Source organism: Hyalella azteca, unplaced genomic scaffold, assembly GCF_000764305.2.
Source record: "Hyalella azteca isolate HAZT.00-mixed unplaced genomic scaffold, Hazt_2.0.2 contig10104, whole genome shotgun sequence".
Lineage (NCBI taxonomy): Eukaryota > Metazoa > Arthropoda > Malacostraca > Amphipoda > Hyalellidae > Hyalella > Hyalella azteca.
The window spans coordinates 67,414-86,402 of NW_025940153.1; the positions used below are offsets into that span (position 1 = coordinate 67,414).

Genomic DNA, 18,989 nt, shown 5'->3' on the forward strand with positions numbered 1-18,989 from the left:
CCAAGAACCCAACCGCCCCCTACCCCCCCCATGTTCCCAGAAGTTAAGTTTGGCCTTCGCGTCTACTGCAGTCCAGCGGTTACGTCATCGAACTGATCCCGCCACATTGATTATACTGTATCGTTTATGAACGCGATCTCACAACAATTTATCATAATATGTCGTTCAAAATCAAGCATATATAATATATTATGGTATAATATAACATAATATGATATGATATGATATAATAAAAAATAATATAATATAATATGATATAATATATCATACATAATACAACATATTTTAACATAAATTACTCTTTAGGCGACTATTACTTAATAAACATTACTATTAGCTGATTTTTTGCTAAGCAAGACTGTGAGCTCGCTGCTCGTAGCCGCTAAGCATCACCGGGAAACCCGCTAACACGATTGCATCTAAACCTGAACTTCTCATGACTTCAGAGCCGTCGTCGGCTGAAGTATTTTAACACACTTAATTCTTACTTATTACTTATTAGGACTTGCTCAGTTCTATGTAACTGCTTAGAATTACTCAGTTCTGGATACCCGAGTAGTTACTCTATCTTGTGTATCTGCTTAGACTCGTTCAGTTCCAAGTATGAGCTGTGAGTGAACGTTTTCCAAGTAACAAGACTTACTTAGTTCTTAGAACCAGACTAAACTATGTCGTAAGTAGAAGGTTCGAGTCACTCGAATTCTGCTTAGACTCACCTAGTTCCTGGCACCAGCTTAGACTCACCTAGTTCCTGGTACCAGCTTAGACTCACCTAGTTCCTGGCACCAGCTTAGACTCACCTAGTTCCAGACACTAGCTTAGACTCACCTAGTTCCAGACACCAGCTTAGACTTACCTAGTTCCAGACACCAGCTTAGACTCACCTAGTTCCAGACACAAGCTTAGACTTACCTAGTTCCAGACACTAGCTTAGACTCACCTAGTTCCAGACACTAGCTTTGACTTACCTAGTTTCTGGTATCAGCTTAGACTCACCTAGTTCCTAATACCAGCTTAGACTTACCTAGTTCCAGTATTATGGTCATCTTGCCATAATACTGGCAAGTCTAAGTCACGACAGTCTTAACTCTTCGCGAGCTGCGCTCGGAAGGTCAGGCCGGCGTCTCTCAGACGCTGCGTTTCCAGGAAAAAATTCTGAAGCTTTTTGGTTATGTACAAGGCCGCGGGATGATACCTTACGCCCACAGTTCGTGATGGCCAATAGGCTTTTTATTTACATTTTTAGCGCATTTTCTCATTTATGAAAAAAATGCACTATTGTGCTCGCCATGTCCGTCCGTCTGTCCGTCTGTCTGTCCGTCCGTAACTTCACGTTTTCGTCGACGAGAAAATGCGCTCCCTGTCACTCACTGCAGTGAGTACTGAGTTATATTTTTTATATATATTTGCTCAAGTATGATGTCAGCTACCAAAATGGGAAGTTTTTGTTTTTGAATTCCCTTTGCTTCAGGAGTGGGCAGTAAATATGATTGCTGTTTAAATTCCGTTAGCTAGCATTGGAAAAAATCTAGCGGATGATTTTCCAGGAAAAGGTATGTGTTGGAAATAAAATTGATTTCTTCTATCGATATTTCTTCAGCCTCACATTCATAAATTTATTTTACCTCGCATATGCATTATGGAGGTAAGACTCAGTGACACGTGCGTTCAGTACACGGAAGCGTGTCCATTGACTGCCAATCATCACTGTACTATCATCAGGCACATACAAATACTGATAATAATGATACAAACACTGATAGGATAGAATAGAATAGAAGTGTCGGCACTGAAGAAATAGGCCCATGGCCTGTTGCTGATTCTTGAACTTTTCGTGACTTCATTTACAAGGGATCCGGCCTTTGGAACCCGATCATTCCATAACTGACGATTGATTGAGATAGCTGCTGGACTTATTGCCTGGTCCGTAATTTGCTAGGCATTTTAAGACTGAACATATGCTCCTGCATAGCTTCGTCTAGTCTGTTTTTGAAGATGTTCATACTCGGAGCGTCAACGATGCTATCAGGGAGGCTGTTCCACATGTCGGTGACTCGAAGCGAGAAGAAATGTTGTCGCATGGATGTGTTCCAACGCTGTTTTTAGCGCATTTTCTCATTTATGGAAAAAATGCACTATTGTGCTCGCCATGTCCGTCTGTCTGTCTGTCCGTCCGTCCGTCCATCCGTCCGTGACCTCAAGTTTTCGTCGACGAAAAAATGCGCTCTCTGTCACTCACTGCAGTGAGTACTGAGTTATATTTTTTTAGTTTATAGAGACATATACCTCTATAAATAATGAATAATGATTGATCGTAAGTATGAGCGTGAGTTGCAGATGATGAGCTGCATCTGCTTGGCTGCTCACGAGGAAGTTGAGAGGCTTGCAGTGATGCTGCTCAGGTACACGGAGGTGCTGCCCAAGGTCTTGTTGTGATGGCGAGGAGGAAGTCGCTTTTGTTTTGGTTATTGGGTGCCATACTTAGGGAGGGGAGGGGAGAGGGAAGGGGTGAGGGTAGGTGAAGGGTGGGGGTGTGGAGTGAGGGTAAGGGAAGGTTAGGAGTGGGAGTGAGAGTAGGTTAGGGAGGGAAGGTGAGGGTAGGTGAGGGAGTGGGGGTGAGGGTAGGTGAGGGAGTGGTGGTGAGGGTAGGTGAGGAGTGGGGGGTAGAGGGGATGTCAGGAATGGATGGTTGCCTTCTTTGCGGAATGCAAGAGAGTCAAGGGTGTGTAGAGAGCGGCGTGGTCGATAACAAATAGAAAGGGGGAAGGTTTGGGGTATTTAAAGTCCTTTTTGAACTCTAAAAAAACAAATTTAATTTTTTGCCTTCATATCTTTTGAAGAATTGCACAAAGCACTGTGAAATTTGAACCTAACCTCACTAGTACTACTAGTGTATGTACCTACTCAGAGATTGCCAAGCCTGTAATGCTATTGATTTTTAGTTAGGAGGATAAATTACGCAAAACTACATAACCCACATGTTGAATTTAACAATTTAAATTAATACCAAAGTTAAAATTAATGTTAAGCATAAAGTATAGGTGAGGCTAACATAAAATAGTTTTAAAAATTATTAAAGCTAATTACTCAGGTAATGATGACAAAAATTGCAAAAGCAGCGCCCAAGAATTTAGACAAGACCAGAAAACTCCTTAAATGGACATTGACGCAGAAAAGTTATCTGGTGGTGAATTTTTTCATTTCCTTGCATTATAATAGGAGATCCTGAACGAATATATCCATTATATAATGTATTTGAAAATAATATAAAATAGGAAGTCCTGTACGAGTACAAAACGAGTTAGAGATGGAGGGATGAGGTATATACCGAGGTGGAGGGATGAGGTATATACCAAGGTGGAGGGATGAGGTATGTACCGAGGTGGAGGGCTGAGGTATANAGTACAAAACGAGTTAGAGATGGAGGGATGGGGTATATACCGAGGTGGAGGGATGAGGTATATACCAAGGTGGAGGGATGAGGTATGTACCGAGGTGGAGGGATGAGGTATATACCGAGGTGGAGGGATGAGGTATATACCGAGGGGGGTGGATGAGGGTACGCAGTGAGGGGTGGGGTGAGAGTAAATACGAGGGGGAGTCGTGAGTATATAAGGCAGCGGATGGGAGGTGCGGGAGCTCACTCTGCAGTGCGGAGTCTTACGTGTCGGACGTGTGTGTGGTGAACCAATCTACGGTAAGAATAAATAACAGGAACATGCGTGGCTATCAGCTACGTAACGCTGCCTCAGTATTTTATTATTATTATCAACGACTGTTGATATTATATTCAACAGTCAAATAAGCATTTTTTAAATATAACTAGTTTTATTGTTTGCCGTTTTCCAATAACGTTTATACCTGATTAAATCTATTGTATATCAATTGTCATTTATAGATTAATTTTTTTCAAGAAATACCATTCATTCCTCCCGCTGTTGGCTAAACAGTGAGATAATCACGCGTTCATTCCTCCTGCTGTTCGCTATAAGAGGGATAAAGTGCTTGCGTTCCTCCAACAAACGCATTCCATGCACCAAATCACGAAATAAATTATTAACTTCATATTTCTTATACAAAATAAAATTTCACTTGAATATTGTCTCACGAGTAATTGCTATAAAGTCATAGAAGATTTTGCTGGTATTTAAATTATTTTAATTGATACAATTACCGATGCGGCATCAGAACATTTGTGTTAACAATATCTTCTACGTCTTGAAGTGTTGCGGCCATTGCAACATTGGAGCATATATCAACATGATCTGTAATTTCATGTGCAGTTAGTTGGTATTTGTCAAGTTTAATATTGATTCTTTATATGATTTGGACTGAAGGATTTAAGAGAACTCTGTCGGGATGCGCCTGATGACCTCAGACCTCACGGCCACTGCGTCACAGTCCCTCTGTAGCCTATAGTTTTAATCTGACTGTCTCCCTCACGGCCACTGCGTCACAGTCCCTTTGTAGCCTATAGTTTTGATCTGACAGTCTCCCTCACGGCCACTGCGCCACCGTCCCTCTGTAGCCTATAGTTTTAATCTGACTGTCTCCCTCACGGCCACTGCGCCACCGTCCCTCTGTAGCCTATAGTTTTACTCTGACTGTCGCCCTCACGGCCACTGCACCACAGTCCCTCTGTAGCCTATAGTTTTAATCTGACTGTCGCCCTCACGGCCACTGCGTCATCGTTTCTGTTCAGCCGTGGATTGCGTCGCTCGTTTCCAGAGAAACTCGTGATGATTGAGAGAGACGGCGATGAGTCAAGGCTGCCAGCGTCGTTGCGTTCTCGTATAAAACGTTTAAATGCAACGCCATTTCTGGCGTTGTTTCAATCTAAAAGAAATAAACTTAAAATTTCTATCATCCGTACAAAGTGAAGACGCTACGAAGACCGTGAGCTTCCGAATGCAGTCGCGAATGTCTGCACAATTATGGCTCAGAAAAATCATTTTAAAATATAATTTTAAATTAATTTAAATAAGAAAATAAATAAATTTTTTTATTAATTAATAATTCTTATGATTAAAAAATAATCAAAGAAATTTAGAATTTTGAGGAAGCATCATTAACATTTCCCGACTTGAACACAAATATTAATTTCTAGAAATTATTCCGAATGAGTTGCTCAGTCTATCTCCATCGGTTGATAATAATAGAAGTCAGACGTAGTTTATAAATTAGTCCTAATATTATATATATTTTTCAATCATGATCTTATTGAACTGAATCATTTTTCAATCTTCGCAATTCTTACCCAACGCATTATATTTTTCTTTGAAAGCTATCAACAATATTCGAATTTCGACTGGAGTGAATTCGAGTTCGAGAATGAAATAATTACTGGGAATGAAATAGATCGAAATGAATGAATGTCAAATGACCACTTTTGCACGACCTTTGACTCGCCTCATTAGAAATAAAGAATAAAATATGAATATATAATAAAATGAATATATATCAGTTATAAAATAATTGAATTCCTCTTCTACGTGAACGAAAAGAGATAATGATAAAAATGTATCCCAAGTTATATTACGTATACAATTTACAATATGTACTCGTAATATATATTCAAATATGCAATACAATATATACATTTGTGTAGTTTGGCTGAAGATTAAATCAATTACAATTCCAACAGTCTCGTTGCAAACTCTACGGAAGGAAACCTTACAATATATAAGTATACAATATACAATATATAATATATACAATACAATATATTTATCAAAACAAGGTTTCCTGCACGGTCCGAATACATTCTTTAATATTGAGCCCCTGGCAGTTCTACTCGCGCCATGGGATGAGATGTAGGAGCAGGCTTCACCCGGCAACAAACTGGTTCTTCAGAGCCGAACTTGTGTCAGGTCTAACATCAGATTACTTACCCGGCTTTTTTCTTATGGAATCCTGGCTACACCAGCCAAACCGCTCTCGTCAGGGCTAATAACGCTTAGTGTCAAGGCTTAGGACATGAAAAAATTATGAGGAGTTGAAAGAGATAAATTAACCGACACATCCAAAAATTATATTAAGTATTGAGCTTCAATGTTGCTCCTTTTACGGACGCTTTCATCGCTTCAATTTTGCATTCCGTTGTCGCAGAATTAGAAAAAAAAATGTTTCTTCAGTAAGAAAAATTCTCTTAAGACACTCAAGTTTTGCAACGGCTGCTATAAAATGCGTATAATTTGCTTTTTCATCGAAATATATGCATGTTTTTATTAAATAACCAACCTTCAAAACTTACATAATACAGATATAAATGTTAAGCGATTTTGAGTCTCTTTTTTTTTCTGTACCGTTTACTCACATTCAACCACGAGTTCTTGCAAAATCATGCACAGCTTAAGTCTTCTTACATACTTTAATTACAAAATCTATCTCAGTCGTCTCCATTAGAAAGGGCACTCCACTAAAGCGTTTTAATGGTCGTATAAAGGTGATTAAATCAATTACAATTCCAACAGTCTCGTTGCAATCTCTACGGAAGGAAAACTTACCTGATCTCTTGAATTCCCTGGAATTATATTTAAAAAGAAATGTCTTCACTCCTCCGGACGTGATGGTAGGAAGGTGTGCTATCCAATTAAAGGGCAAACAATTGAATGAGAGCTCACAGCTTCCTCCCCTCACTTGATAAAAGGTCACGATGTTTCGACAGAAAATCCCGGCAATTGTCGTTAAAATTACATTTTCTTCCTTGTTTTTCAGTGCATGAGAAAAACTATATTTTTAACGCAACTAAACTTCTCACGTTTTTCAATACATAGTTCGTGATTTTGAGGCCATCACTTGAAATAAAAGCTTTCCCACTCGCCTACGACGTATGGGCTACGCCAAATACCAACGCGATCGCAGCGTGTAATTGACACATCGCCCCATTGTTCGGGGGCACCGAGACTGCGTACAGGGTGAATTAAACTCCGCCGGGACGTCTGTGTGCGACTGTGTGTTGTGTGTGTGTGCTATATGTGTGCGTTGTGTGTGAGCGTGTTGAGCGTGTGTGAGCTGTGTGCGTGTCATTTTCAGTGTCAGCGTGTGCGCGTGTGTTGTGTGCGTATATGTTTAGTACGTGTGTTGTGTGTGTGCCATGTTCAGTGTCAGTGTGTGCGCGTGTGTTGTGTGCGTATATGTTTTGTACGTGTGTTGTGTGTGTACCATGTTCAGCGACAGTGTGTGCACTTGTGTATATGTTTAGTACGTGTGTTGTGTGTGTGCCGTGTTTGGTGCCACTGTGTGTCACTACAGGTGTCTGTGTATTGTATGCATGTACGTCATGTGCTGAAGAAAGTTCATGTTCTGTACAAGTTAGGCGGGTGCTGTACCTGCTTGGTTGAGTGAAAAGTGTCGCCGCATCGCATTCATTAGGCTGCGTGCATGAGTGTTGTTTGGAATCGTCTGGGTTGTTGTTGAAAAATACTTCGCAGTATTGCAGGATTATTGCACTCAATGACATACACCGCGCGTACTTGCGTAAATAATTTCAAAAGTGGCATTTTTAATCTGGTTCATTGCAGCGACAATTTTTAAATTTAGGTATATTATTATTATAAATATTTAAGGGTATTATTTCTGCTATTTCTGATATTTTGGCCTCAATTTATAGTTGTACAAAAACTTTAGATTACCCACGCTACTGGCAACTTTAATTGCTTATTGCCTAAACTACCGCATATAGATTGACTCATTGATTGGCTCATTGTCCTCGAAGGATCGGTGACTCAAGACCCCGTGCAATCTTTCGCAATCAGCGAGCGTCTCAATCGTTTTCTCGCTCACGCAATCGGGCCTCTGATGAGCCTCATTAGTTCTTATTGCGCGCAATTCCTATTAATCTTTTGGCCAGAGTTTGCTTAAACGTTCATTGTTTTCTGGTCGAGTAACAGGCACTGCTAAAAATAATGGCATTAGCGTTCACGAGGGAAAATTTTACCCTCTACCACCGTATGTCACTCTCCGGGAACATAAGTTTCAAACTTAAATTATACGTAAACTATTGAGTGTAGCAACATGAGGACGTTTGTACGCAACAGAGAACATTTTAAAGTAACTTTCAACTTAAATTATACGTAAACTATTGAGTGTAGCAACATGAGGACGTTTGTACGCAACAGAGAACATTTTAAAGTTGTCGTACGTGGCGGCAACCATCAGTGCAAGTCATTTTGCGCTCACTAGAACGTATCCTTTTTGGGAAGTAGGCTTGTGACAATATTGCTCCGGTTTCTCAGGCCGTAGAGGGTTAGTGCTTGCATTAATGTGAATAAATTTTAATCGGAACTCTTTCGTATATTACTTGTCATAGGATCTAGCGCTCCATGATTTGGCCAACTCGTGTTCACAGTCCTGATTGAGCCACTCACTTGCCCGATCGAGTGCGCGATCGAACAAACGTGGCATCAAGTTTTCTTTGTCTGCTTTTTCCTACTAAAGAACAAAGATTCACGTGCGTCTTTTCCCACACGTTTTCGCCACTCAAGACCTTCCCGCGCAACCCTTTACTTTTACTTATTTAATCGTGGGAGGATTTAGGTGCTTCAGCTCTTACAAGAACTTGAAGAGTACACTAAAGTTATATGTAATTACGAGGACAAGTATATATCTTCAGTTTGCTCAAATTCAAAGTATCAAAGAATTTGAAAGCAAAGTAATCCCAAGCAATTTTACTATTTATTTACTGAGAAAGTTTATAATGGAACCTTGTGAATACGCCTGTTTTTTTTTTTTTTTTGCTTGAAAGGTTGAGAAATTCCCACTAAAGGTACTCTAAATAATTCCCATTAAAGGTATAACACTACATAATTCTCACTAAAAGTGCGTTTACACTAAATAAACCACACTGAAGATAAGTTTCAATTGGAGATCTGGGGACTGGCCTTTTGACCAGATTTATCCAAAACTGACGTTGAAGCCAAATAGCTGCTGATCATCCACAAATTTGTGAGATGGGAAGCATTTAAAGTATGAACATATATGCTCCTGCATGACCTTGTCTAGTCTGTTCTTAAAGGCGTTTATACTCAGAGCGTCAACGATGTAATCACGGAGGCTGTTCAACATGTCGGTGACTCGAAGCGAGAAGAAATTTTGTCGCGTGTATGTGTTATAACGCAGTTTTTCTAGTTTACAGCCGGGCCCCTGGTGTTGGTTCTTGTTTCATATTCTAGTAATCCTTCTGGGACCACTTATTAACCATGATTATACTTTTATACTCTAATCAAGTCACGGAAGTGAATTGTCCTGTTCTCTTTGTCACATATTTGTCAAGCTTGTTTTGAAAGTGGAGTGATTCCACACCAGGGTATGCAGTGAGAAAATAATCTCGGCTACCACGAGAAAAGTTCCTGTTTATTGCCACTAAAATATGCCTAAGTGATCCCACTGATGTCCCTGTCGATTGAAATTTGCAATATACATTATTTTATAACAAAAATTAATATACGTATACAAGCATGCATTACTGCGACTGAAATACGACTTTTGCAAGTAAGTTCTCAACAGGTCCTTAAATTGTTGTCAAGACTACTGAGACTCAAAGACTGTAGCTACCTCAGCCCTCGGTACCTCAGCCCTCGGTACCACAGCCCTCGATACCTCAGCCCTCGCTACCTCAGCCCTCGCTACCTCAGCCCTCGCTACCTCAGCCCTCGCTACCTTAGCCCTCGCTACCACAGCCCTCGCTACCACAGCCCTCAATACCTCAGCCCTGGATAACTCAGCCCTCGCTACCACAGCCCTCAATACCTCAGCCCTGGATAACTCAGCCCTCGCTACCACATCACTTTAGCTAATAGTGAGCGCATCTTCAGGGCTACGGGTGGTTAAAGCTCCAGAGCTGATGGTGCAGTGGCATATAAATATAATGATGAGGGCTTCACCGATCATTCTTGTACCTACGCTGGTCAAGAAAGCGGAGTTGTTCACCTTAGCAATCATCGCAGGAAGAAACCGGTCGTTGTAGGAGCGTATAGTGTGACAGCTAAGGCCACACCGATCTGTCCTGTGCGATTTCTGGCCAAGAAAGCGTAGAACGAGAAACTTACTTGATCACCGTACTCAGTCTGTGCAGTGTTGCGTACCACTACTTGAGTACGCAGTGAAGTCCGTGCGATGTTGCGTATCACTTGCGTACGCAGTGAAGTCCGTGCGGTGTTGCGTACCACTTGCGTACGCAGTGAAGTCCGTGCGATGTCAATACGAGTCAATATTGCACTTCTTAATACTTATCATGAATTAATATTGCCACGTACCATCTGCACCTCAGAACTTTCTAATTATATCTCACTATTTAAAAATATAATCTTTTTGTAAGCATTTAACTCGCATTTGTCATGCAGCGAGCTCACTCATCACGTTCGCTAAGTTTTATCGTAAAAATTAATAAGAATTGAAAGTCATCGTGAGCGTGGCACTTCCTGTTATCACTCGTTAGGTCAAGGTTACAATGATCGTGTGTGTTGGCATCACATTCTCGTGATGTTTTTGCTTAGAATGTCCCATGACATCTAACGTTTAATGTGTTGTAAATGCAGTGCATATATGAGCGATCAAGCACTTTAAAAATATGAGTCTGCATTGAAATACACAGAAAGCGGATGTGTTTATCAGGATTGCTTGCTCTATATGTGGGATTAATGCACCGCTGGAATGCATATTTGTTATTTTGATATCAGATGGGGCATTAGACGAGATTTCGGAATTGTGAAGGAATTTTAATGTGCGATCGTCTACCATTACCGCGGAGAATCGCTTTGAATCATTCATTAGTTTTGGGATTTTATGACAGACATAATCGCTAATGCTCCATTTGATCCCATTGCTAAAAAAATCGTTGGTCTCTGTTAAGAAATTTCACTATTTACGGAAAATTCTATAAAGAATCTCATCATATTTCTTACCGTGCTGAAAATCTCGCAGTATAGCCCGCAATATGAAGACTCACAAGATCGACGGTTCACACCAGCCTTTGGATCCCTCATATTTTTTTATAATTGGTTTTAAGACCAGTGGTGTACGAAGCACCTTCCAGCGTTTTCACATGGACCCTTATACATTTTACTTGCCGGCCAATCAAAATAGGTTAAATTAAGCAAAATCTAAATATCTACATCACAAGTCACTCCATGGCAGCTAAATGTAAAAAGCAGTGAAAAGCTCTAGTCCCTAACAAGTCCTTCATTAGAATCCACAGTGAACGGACCTCAAATGTCCGAAGCCTTTATCACCGCGTGGAATTTAGGTACGAGCTGTAGGCATTTTATGACTCACTAATCGCATGTAGCACGGATGCCGCTGCCAGTATGACCAGTCCTGATAAGCATACTCGTCCATTAGCATCGGCAACCTGCGAGGCTTGCACAATCCGTTGCAACATTGAGGTGAGGAGTTCGACGTGACTATTCAGTAGTGCGCTATCCTGTGCATATGTCTTGGAAACCCTGAATCGCATTATGTTCGTGGTAATGAAAAAGCCATGGACATTATAACAAAAGAAAGCTTTCTGCGCGCGTAATCGAGAATACTAAGCCCATGCTGCATATGGCAATCTTTTGTAAAGGGAACGTACAAAAATCAATTTTTACAAAGAAAAATTGTTCAAGTAACATTACTAAACCAATAATCATTGACAGTGCAGCGAGGCTTGATCCTTGTTGACCGTGAGCAATGATTTGCTTGTGCAATCTTCGTTTAGCTCAACCGCATAAATGGAGGTCCATACCACAGTAATGTCCTTGGTGATGGAACTGTCCTAACTCGCTGGACAAGCAATATGGTTAAATAAATCATAGGACCGTACGTTTATACGCTATGTGCTTTAAGCTATAAAGCAAACAACGGTGACAGCAGCAAGCAGTAATTCTGGCAAAGGCAATGAGAGCAACGATGCCAGTAGACAGCAGTAACGACTGCAAGAGCAACAGCAGCAGACTGAAGTACTGACAGCAGTAGTGGCTGTAACAACGACAGCAGCCGGGTGTCTGTGACAGAAAACCTACATCATCAGTGACATCAGTGGTGACAGCAGCAGTGACAGCAGTTGTACCGACTGTAACAGTGACAGCAGCAGTCAAGGCTGTACAGGAGAAAGGGTCGGGCTGAGCATACAGCAACTCTGCGTGTAACGTTGGGACACGCCAGATGGTAATGCTTAGCGACATAAAACGGACGTCGTTTGTTCCAAGTTACCAAGCTAGTAACAACCCAGCATGAGTGTATCTTCCACCTATGAATGTTCATAATACTTGAGAATCCTTCACAAGTTGCGTACCACCGATGCCTGAACATAAGACTCGTGAATGTATATTCTACTCATTGATGTACGTAGAACATTTGCGATGCTTTGATATAAGCGAGGATTGTAGGTCTAAGATGTATGCCCGTCCATTTAGTCCTAATCTTACCGTCGACTCATGTCCCAGTGACAATACGCCTTACCAAGGCTGTCCCTATCTGATTTTTCGCTCACCGAGTGAATTTATGCCAGCCTGTTTCATATGTGCGCCAGATTTTTCTATGATTTCCTCAGACCACAATTTCTAAGCGCCTGGAATGATTTCATCTTCGGGCGAGCTTCAGTTTCGCGGTGTATTAACCAGGATCCGACCTGTCTGTACTCCTGAAAAATGTGTGTTGCTTTTTCTCATTCTTTAGATGATTGAAGGCAAGCGTACTCGAGGCAAGCAATCTGCGCTCGAGCTTTAACACTTTATGACTTGCTGCTTCCTGAAAGTTGTTTGCTTGTCTTCCGCATCTCCATACTTCAGGAGGAAGAGAAGCTTCCGTTTGCACTCGCACTGACATGGAGCGCTCTGTGTACCCAAAATCTCCTCCAAAACAACTCCATGCACCAGCCATGCGGCCAAGGCTTAAGGCTGGACTCAACTTCGAGCACTGAGAGCAAATGTCGCGATACAACGACTAATTGAGAACTAATAAACACATCGTGTTTAACCCTTGCATTGGTACAATTGTACCTAAACTTGGCACGATTATAACGTTGTAAAAGTATGTCGTCTGACCATGGTTAAATTAATCATCTGAATTAACAATTATTTGAAGCCGAACACAGATTGTATACCACTCGCATGGTTAAAATTTATATATGATCAAAAAGATTTGGCATTGGCGCCAGTTGCTCTGAAGTTCCATCATAATTTGTCATTCTAGGAGGAACATCGCAAGAAAATTTTACGAGTCCCTGGCGCAAGCGTGGGCTGCCGCCTTCAGTTTTACCTTTTTTGGATTCAGATTCAATAATCGTTTCCGCGATGCCACTTCTGTTGCAATCGCGCCCGAGGCAGCGGCGCGCGGCCTTGGAGTTGCAAGCATCTTGGTTGGAACTTTTAATTTTAGACACGACGATTCCTGTAATTTAAGAATGAAGTGAGGTGGTGAAGAACCATGAAGTGTCTAGAATAAAATCAGCGAACTTGCAGCTTGCATACCTTTGAATATTTAGACAAAATTATTCTCTGGCTTAAAAGAAGACGTTACCTATAAATTCACTGTCAGTAAAGAATGAAGTGAGGTGGTGAAGAACCATAAAGTGTCTAGAATAAAATCAGCGAACTTGCAGCTTGCATACATTTGAATATTTAGAATAATTATTCTGAGGCTTGAAAGAAGACATTAACTATAAATTCAAGATAATTATTCTCCAATTGTCGAAATTTCATTAATCTAAAATGAAATCTCATCAGAGAAACAATAAGAAATGTTGAGTTCCGACAAAGTCACATTGATTAGAAATAAGCTGATCAGTTCACCTTAACCCAAATGACTAAGCATTTAATTTTTCTTTGCTCAGGTGGGAGTTTTATTATTAATTATTTTCTCTCGTTAGAGAATAATTTGTAAATGTACAAGTTCACTTCTTAAAAGCACCGAGCAAAAAATATGCATTTTTTATTCGAATTGATTATCTTCTATTTTTCCTTTTAAATTGCTCAATACTACGAGTTGACTACATATAAGTTTAATTTTGAAGCAAAATAATTGATATGATGGTTACAATAATACTAATTTTGTAGTGTAAAATTAGTTACAGTGGGATTCCTACCCATATTTATTAAATGAATCATTGTAAATTAAAGCAAGCTGCTGTATTTCGGCATTCGTTTGCTGCGTCTTGCCATGAATTTCAATGGAGAAAAGGAACGGAGGCATCTTCGCTGGACTCCGTCCCTTCTCGCTTGCCTTTCAATGGAGAAAAGCTCTTGAAGCGAGGCATCTTTCCTGGTCTCCGTCTCTTCTCATTTGCCTTTCAGTGGCGAGCGCTAAGGTATACCAGTTGTATGTAGCGACCAGCGAAAACACGTCGGCAGAAGTGAAAGTGAGGTTAGGTTTTGCCGAACATTCTTCCTTGCCATGTGTTCCATTGCTAATGTACAATACACTGTAAACTGATATACTCGATCGAAATGCGTGCTATGTAGTACAGCTTCTATGAGGGTATCTAGCTGAAGCTCTTGATTGTTGTCGCTACGAGTACAAAGACCCAGCCTTCCTTTGTTATTTGAGTTTTCAAACTCGTAATAAGACGTACAAATGTACTTATGCAAATTGCATTCGAAAAATTCGTAGAAGACTTCAATAATTCCCCCCACCCAAAAACTATCTTACTTACCATAATAGTCAGATGATATGAATATAATAACAGATCAAGAAGGTCTGTGCTTTGAAGCTATTTCGTGAAACTGAAAACTAAATTAGTATGTACAAGTCCATCGCTACTCAAAAACGACTTTCATCAGAAAAATTTGTCTCATGTAGCATGTTAAGGTGGGCCTCAACATTGAAATATCTTTTCTGTCACGCATGAGGCCTCTGTTCCAATGGCATCAAACCTTAGTTGATTGACTTAATTATAATAATTTGCACGTGTTTGCTGCGATAAACAAAGTGGGGAAATTACTATTCTTAATGATGTCAGGGACGGATGCAGAGAATCCGCGTTGCTACTCTTTTCGTGAGTCGATTCCGTGTTGATAGGGTAGTTCCTACTGATGACCTTAGCCTCTTGGCTTGGATGGCGTTACGTCATACTCGAGGCGATCTTCGCCTCTGACGATACGAATGTCGGCAGTCGTCCCGCGTTGGTGGTTCTGTAAGGTAGGCTTCGTCCACGGTGCGAGTAACTTGGATGAATGGTGGTTTGATAGCTCATTGTATGTATCGTTGACGGTGGGTGTCATGCAGCGGTAAATTGATTATGTAATGTTAGGTTTGGAGTAATTTGTAGGTTATCGAGTTCATGTAAGATTCGTTCCATCGACACCTGGCTGGTTTCCAGTGACGTGTTCTTGTAGACGCCAACTATTTAGTCAATTGAGAATAATCTAACGGAGGTGTTGGTGGCAATAGCTTCAACCTAGAATTTCCATATTCGGTCAACAATCTGAACAGGATTCAATTGCCGTATTAACTCATCACCAACATGGAGGGTGATTTGCAGCTATAGCGTACGTCGAGATGAACTTGCAACCTTTGTTTGACATTCCACCTGTTTAATTCATGTAGTGAAAGGAGCAATATCCTTCGAAAAGGTAATGTCACAACTAATTTATTGAGAAACTTCGATGTAATAAGTGGGATTTATTTAAAGATATGGGAAGTTTTCAAGTACAAGCATAAATTCTTAATGGAGTTCACGACGGAAGCGTGAAAGCTGTTTGTGAGAAAGCGTATCCGTCGCACCACTTCCACTTGAACCATCACGCGTACACGCGAAGACATCTTCATAGGTACTTTCCTATCGTAGACAACTGATGTCTTACCTGCGCGTCCTTTACTGAAGACACTCCCAAGCAATAAGAACTACAGACCAAGCATGGACCCGATTAGATTAGGATACCATCATTTAGGAACGGTGTTGTGTGAATTTTAGATCGTAGTCATGGCCTCATGGCCACACATTGGCTGAAAAACTAACCTTTTCTGGGCATTTGTTTTTACTATAAATGTAGGAATAGTCGCTGCGGCATATCATCCTATTGTCTTTCACGTAGCTACAAGTATTCCCATCCACTTTTTGTCGTACTGAAGGGAAGGCTGGAAAGTTTCGTTAATTCTTCGGCTTTATCGCTGGTATATTTTCAAGCAAGCAAATTTTCCATGGGCCTATTTCTTCAATGCCGACACTTCTATTCTTCTATTCTAAATGTAAATTCCAGGAAGCCTGTGTGCTGACTTCAACCATCATGTACATATGCACGCAATTTGATCTATATTAGAGAAGTTTCATGTGTCAACCGTGACTAAAATGATTGGCGTCGCTTATTTGCAATGACGGTCTTTGCAGTTCTTGATTCTGAATTTTGACATGTCATTAGAACAGAGCAGTTTTTTATTAGAGAAAGTTGCTGGATTGATTGAATTATTTGCAAAATTTCTGTCATTAATAGTTGGACTCCGTACAATAGGTTTCTCGCTATCGGTACTTCTGGTGTTTAAGTTTCCAATGAACCAGGATCCATAGCATTGTGTTATCTGCGTTAAATAATAGACAAATTTTGTCAAATTATTGCAATGTTCTTGACTTTTGAATGTCACGGAGTCCTGTTATTCGAAGAGATTTCCCTTAGACGAAGTTCCTCCAGACATGAACGTCATAGTTTCCTTCCTAAAACCGATTTATACCTGCATTCTAACTTTATGAATGTGTAGAACTCCTCATAAACTGGTATTGAAGTCAAGTAATTAGTCTCTTTCTTCCCAACAGCAATGAAGTACTTAGCACTCCTAACCCTGCTGGTCATCGCTGGCGTGTGCGTGGCGCAGCAGCAAGATCAAGCCGCCCAGCAAGGAACTCTCCTTGCTCTTCCAGAGCTCGAGCTTTGCCAGACCCGTAAGTTGAATCTTCGTCTCGTGTTTTATTCGTCGTCCGAGCGATGGAAAATTTTGCCTCCGCTTTACTCTAATAAAGAAGCTAAGAAATGGTCCTAAATTGGCCATTGAATTTTAATATTTAACCATAATCTTATTGATTACGTATGTATATGTGCGTCTCGTTCATGTAACAAATCTTTTTTTTAATAATTGTCTTTCCGTTCATCCATTAATGTAGACGTTTATCACTTTCTGTAGATCGCGTACATTAGGCAAGTTCTTCGAAAACCTGCATTGCCTTCTATGGAAACTCGCAAATATCACAAAATTTTATATTGAATTTTGATAATCTTCGGATCAGTTATTAAAATGCTGTTTATTTACGCGCAATAAAGGATACCGTACCTGCATTTTTTCCAACTAAATGCATCACTTCTTACCCCAGGACCAAAGCACTGGCAGTTCAACAATCACTGGTACTACTTCTCGTGGGACGATCCCTCTAACATCGAGACGGATCCTGCGACTGGCCAGCCTGCGGGCAAGAAGGTCAACTGGCTCGATGCCAGAAACGAGTGCAGGAAGCGGTGCATGGACGCCGTCGGCATGGAGACCTTGCAAGAGAACAACATGATCTTCAAGTTCCTTGAGAGCCGTGAGTTCTGATTTGTATATCATGGACATGCAGCTTTGAAGCCCTCGCGGCTCTTGGCCTAATTGCTCTTGGCCTGAAAGTTAGGTTTGAGCAATTTCCATGTAAATTATACCATCATAGTTGAGCGACTAGGCTATTCATAATTTAATTAACGTGCGCCTGGTTTTGCTGAAATTCTGGAGTTGCACATGTAAATCGTAACAAAATGCATTAAAATAAAAGGTTGGGTCTGCAGTGCGTAAAATATGAAAACGGTAAAAGTACATAACTAGTCTTTTCGCATTAGAATGGCACAGCAACATCAAGCTGCTATATGAAACTATTTCACCGAAGTCAGCCTATAAATATACCATGGCATGGTGCATTGCAGTGAATTTTCACGATTTACTGGTGTATCTTAACAAACCGAAGAGAAAGTGTTGGAACTTTAATTTATAAAATTTCGTGCAGGTAACGTGACTTACATCTGGACCTCCGGCCGCCTCTGCGACTTCACTGGCTGCGAGACTAGGGAGGACTTGAAGCCAATCAACATCAAGGGTTGGTTCTGGTCGAACACCAATCAGAAAATCCCCCCAACCAACGCAGTCATTCCCACTTGGAACATCCAGCCCTGGAGTGCTGCAGGGCACTTCGGTGGGCCACAGCCCGACAACGCTGAGTTCCAAATCAACAATACCACGGAGTCGTGCTTGGGCGTGCTCAACAACATCTACGATGACGGCATCAAATGGCATGATATTGCATGCTACCACAAAAAGCCAGTGATCTGTGAAGACTCTGATGTTCTAATCCAGTACATCGAAGCCGTCCACAATGTTAAGCTGTAGATTTGTTGGCTAGTAATCGTCGAAATTCTGAACTATAAGATGAATTTGCCAGTCGGAACACTTGAAATAAATTATTGGCAAGGTCAAGCTGACAGTCCGGGAGACCCGCACTGAAACGTTTAACTTGTTGGTTTGTTCCTTCTGAATTTTATATTTATTACCATCTTTATGATGAAATAAATTTAGAGATACTAGTGAGGTTATTTTTTTCTCTTTCAAATAGAGCCCCAAATTAGGATGTAGATTGAACTGTGTTCAAATTTCGAAAAATCCTTCAGCTCCCTTAGTTCATGCTGAAATAGCGATATTTTGTACACGAGTCTAGAAGTTATGATTGAGTCTGATGAAATCAGACGCCTAAAGTCTGATATTTATAAGATAAATTGGCAATTCAACCGGCTAACCAATCCAAGAATGGCGGCTGACTAAGAATAGAAGTGTCGGCGCTGAAGAAATAGGCCCATGGCCTGTTGCCGATTCTTGAACTTTTCGTGACTTGATTCACAAGGGATCCGGCCTTTGGAACCCGATCTTTCCATAGCTGACGATTGATTGAGATAGTGTCTCTTATACACATCTAGATGTGTATAAGAGACAGGGCTAGGACAGTTGCTAACTCTTTGAGTAATCTGGGGTGGAAACCGTCTTGTCCACATGACTTGTTTGGATTT

General features: G+C 40.8%; 1 protein-coding gene across 2 annotated transcripts; it reads left to right on the forward strand.

The window, feature by feature from the left end:
- The first annotated feature begins 3,638 nt into the window (after positions 1-3,638).
- LOC108678359 lies at positions 3,639-18,505 on the forward strand. 2 transcript variants are annotated; one of them, XM_018166771.2, is made up of 4 exons: positions 3,639-3,697; positions 16,727-16,852; positions 17,279-17,488; positions 17,939-18,505. In XM_018166771.2, exons 2-4 carry the CDS (start codon positions 16,729-16,731, stop codon positions 18,316-18,318), a joined length of 714 nt encoding a protein of 237 aa, XP_018022260.1. In that variant the 5' UTR covers positions 3,639-3,697; positions 16,727-16,728; the 3' UTR covers positions 18,319-18,505. The 2 variants fall into 2 exon arrangements, with proteins under 2 accessions (XP_018022260.1, XP_018022268.1); XM_018166779.2 differs by lacking the exon at positions 3,639-3,697 and adding an exon at positions 15,041-15,117.
- The last annotated feature ends 484 nt before the right edge of the window (positions 18,506-18,989 follow it).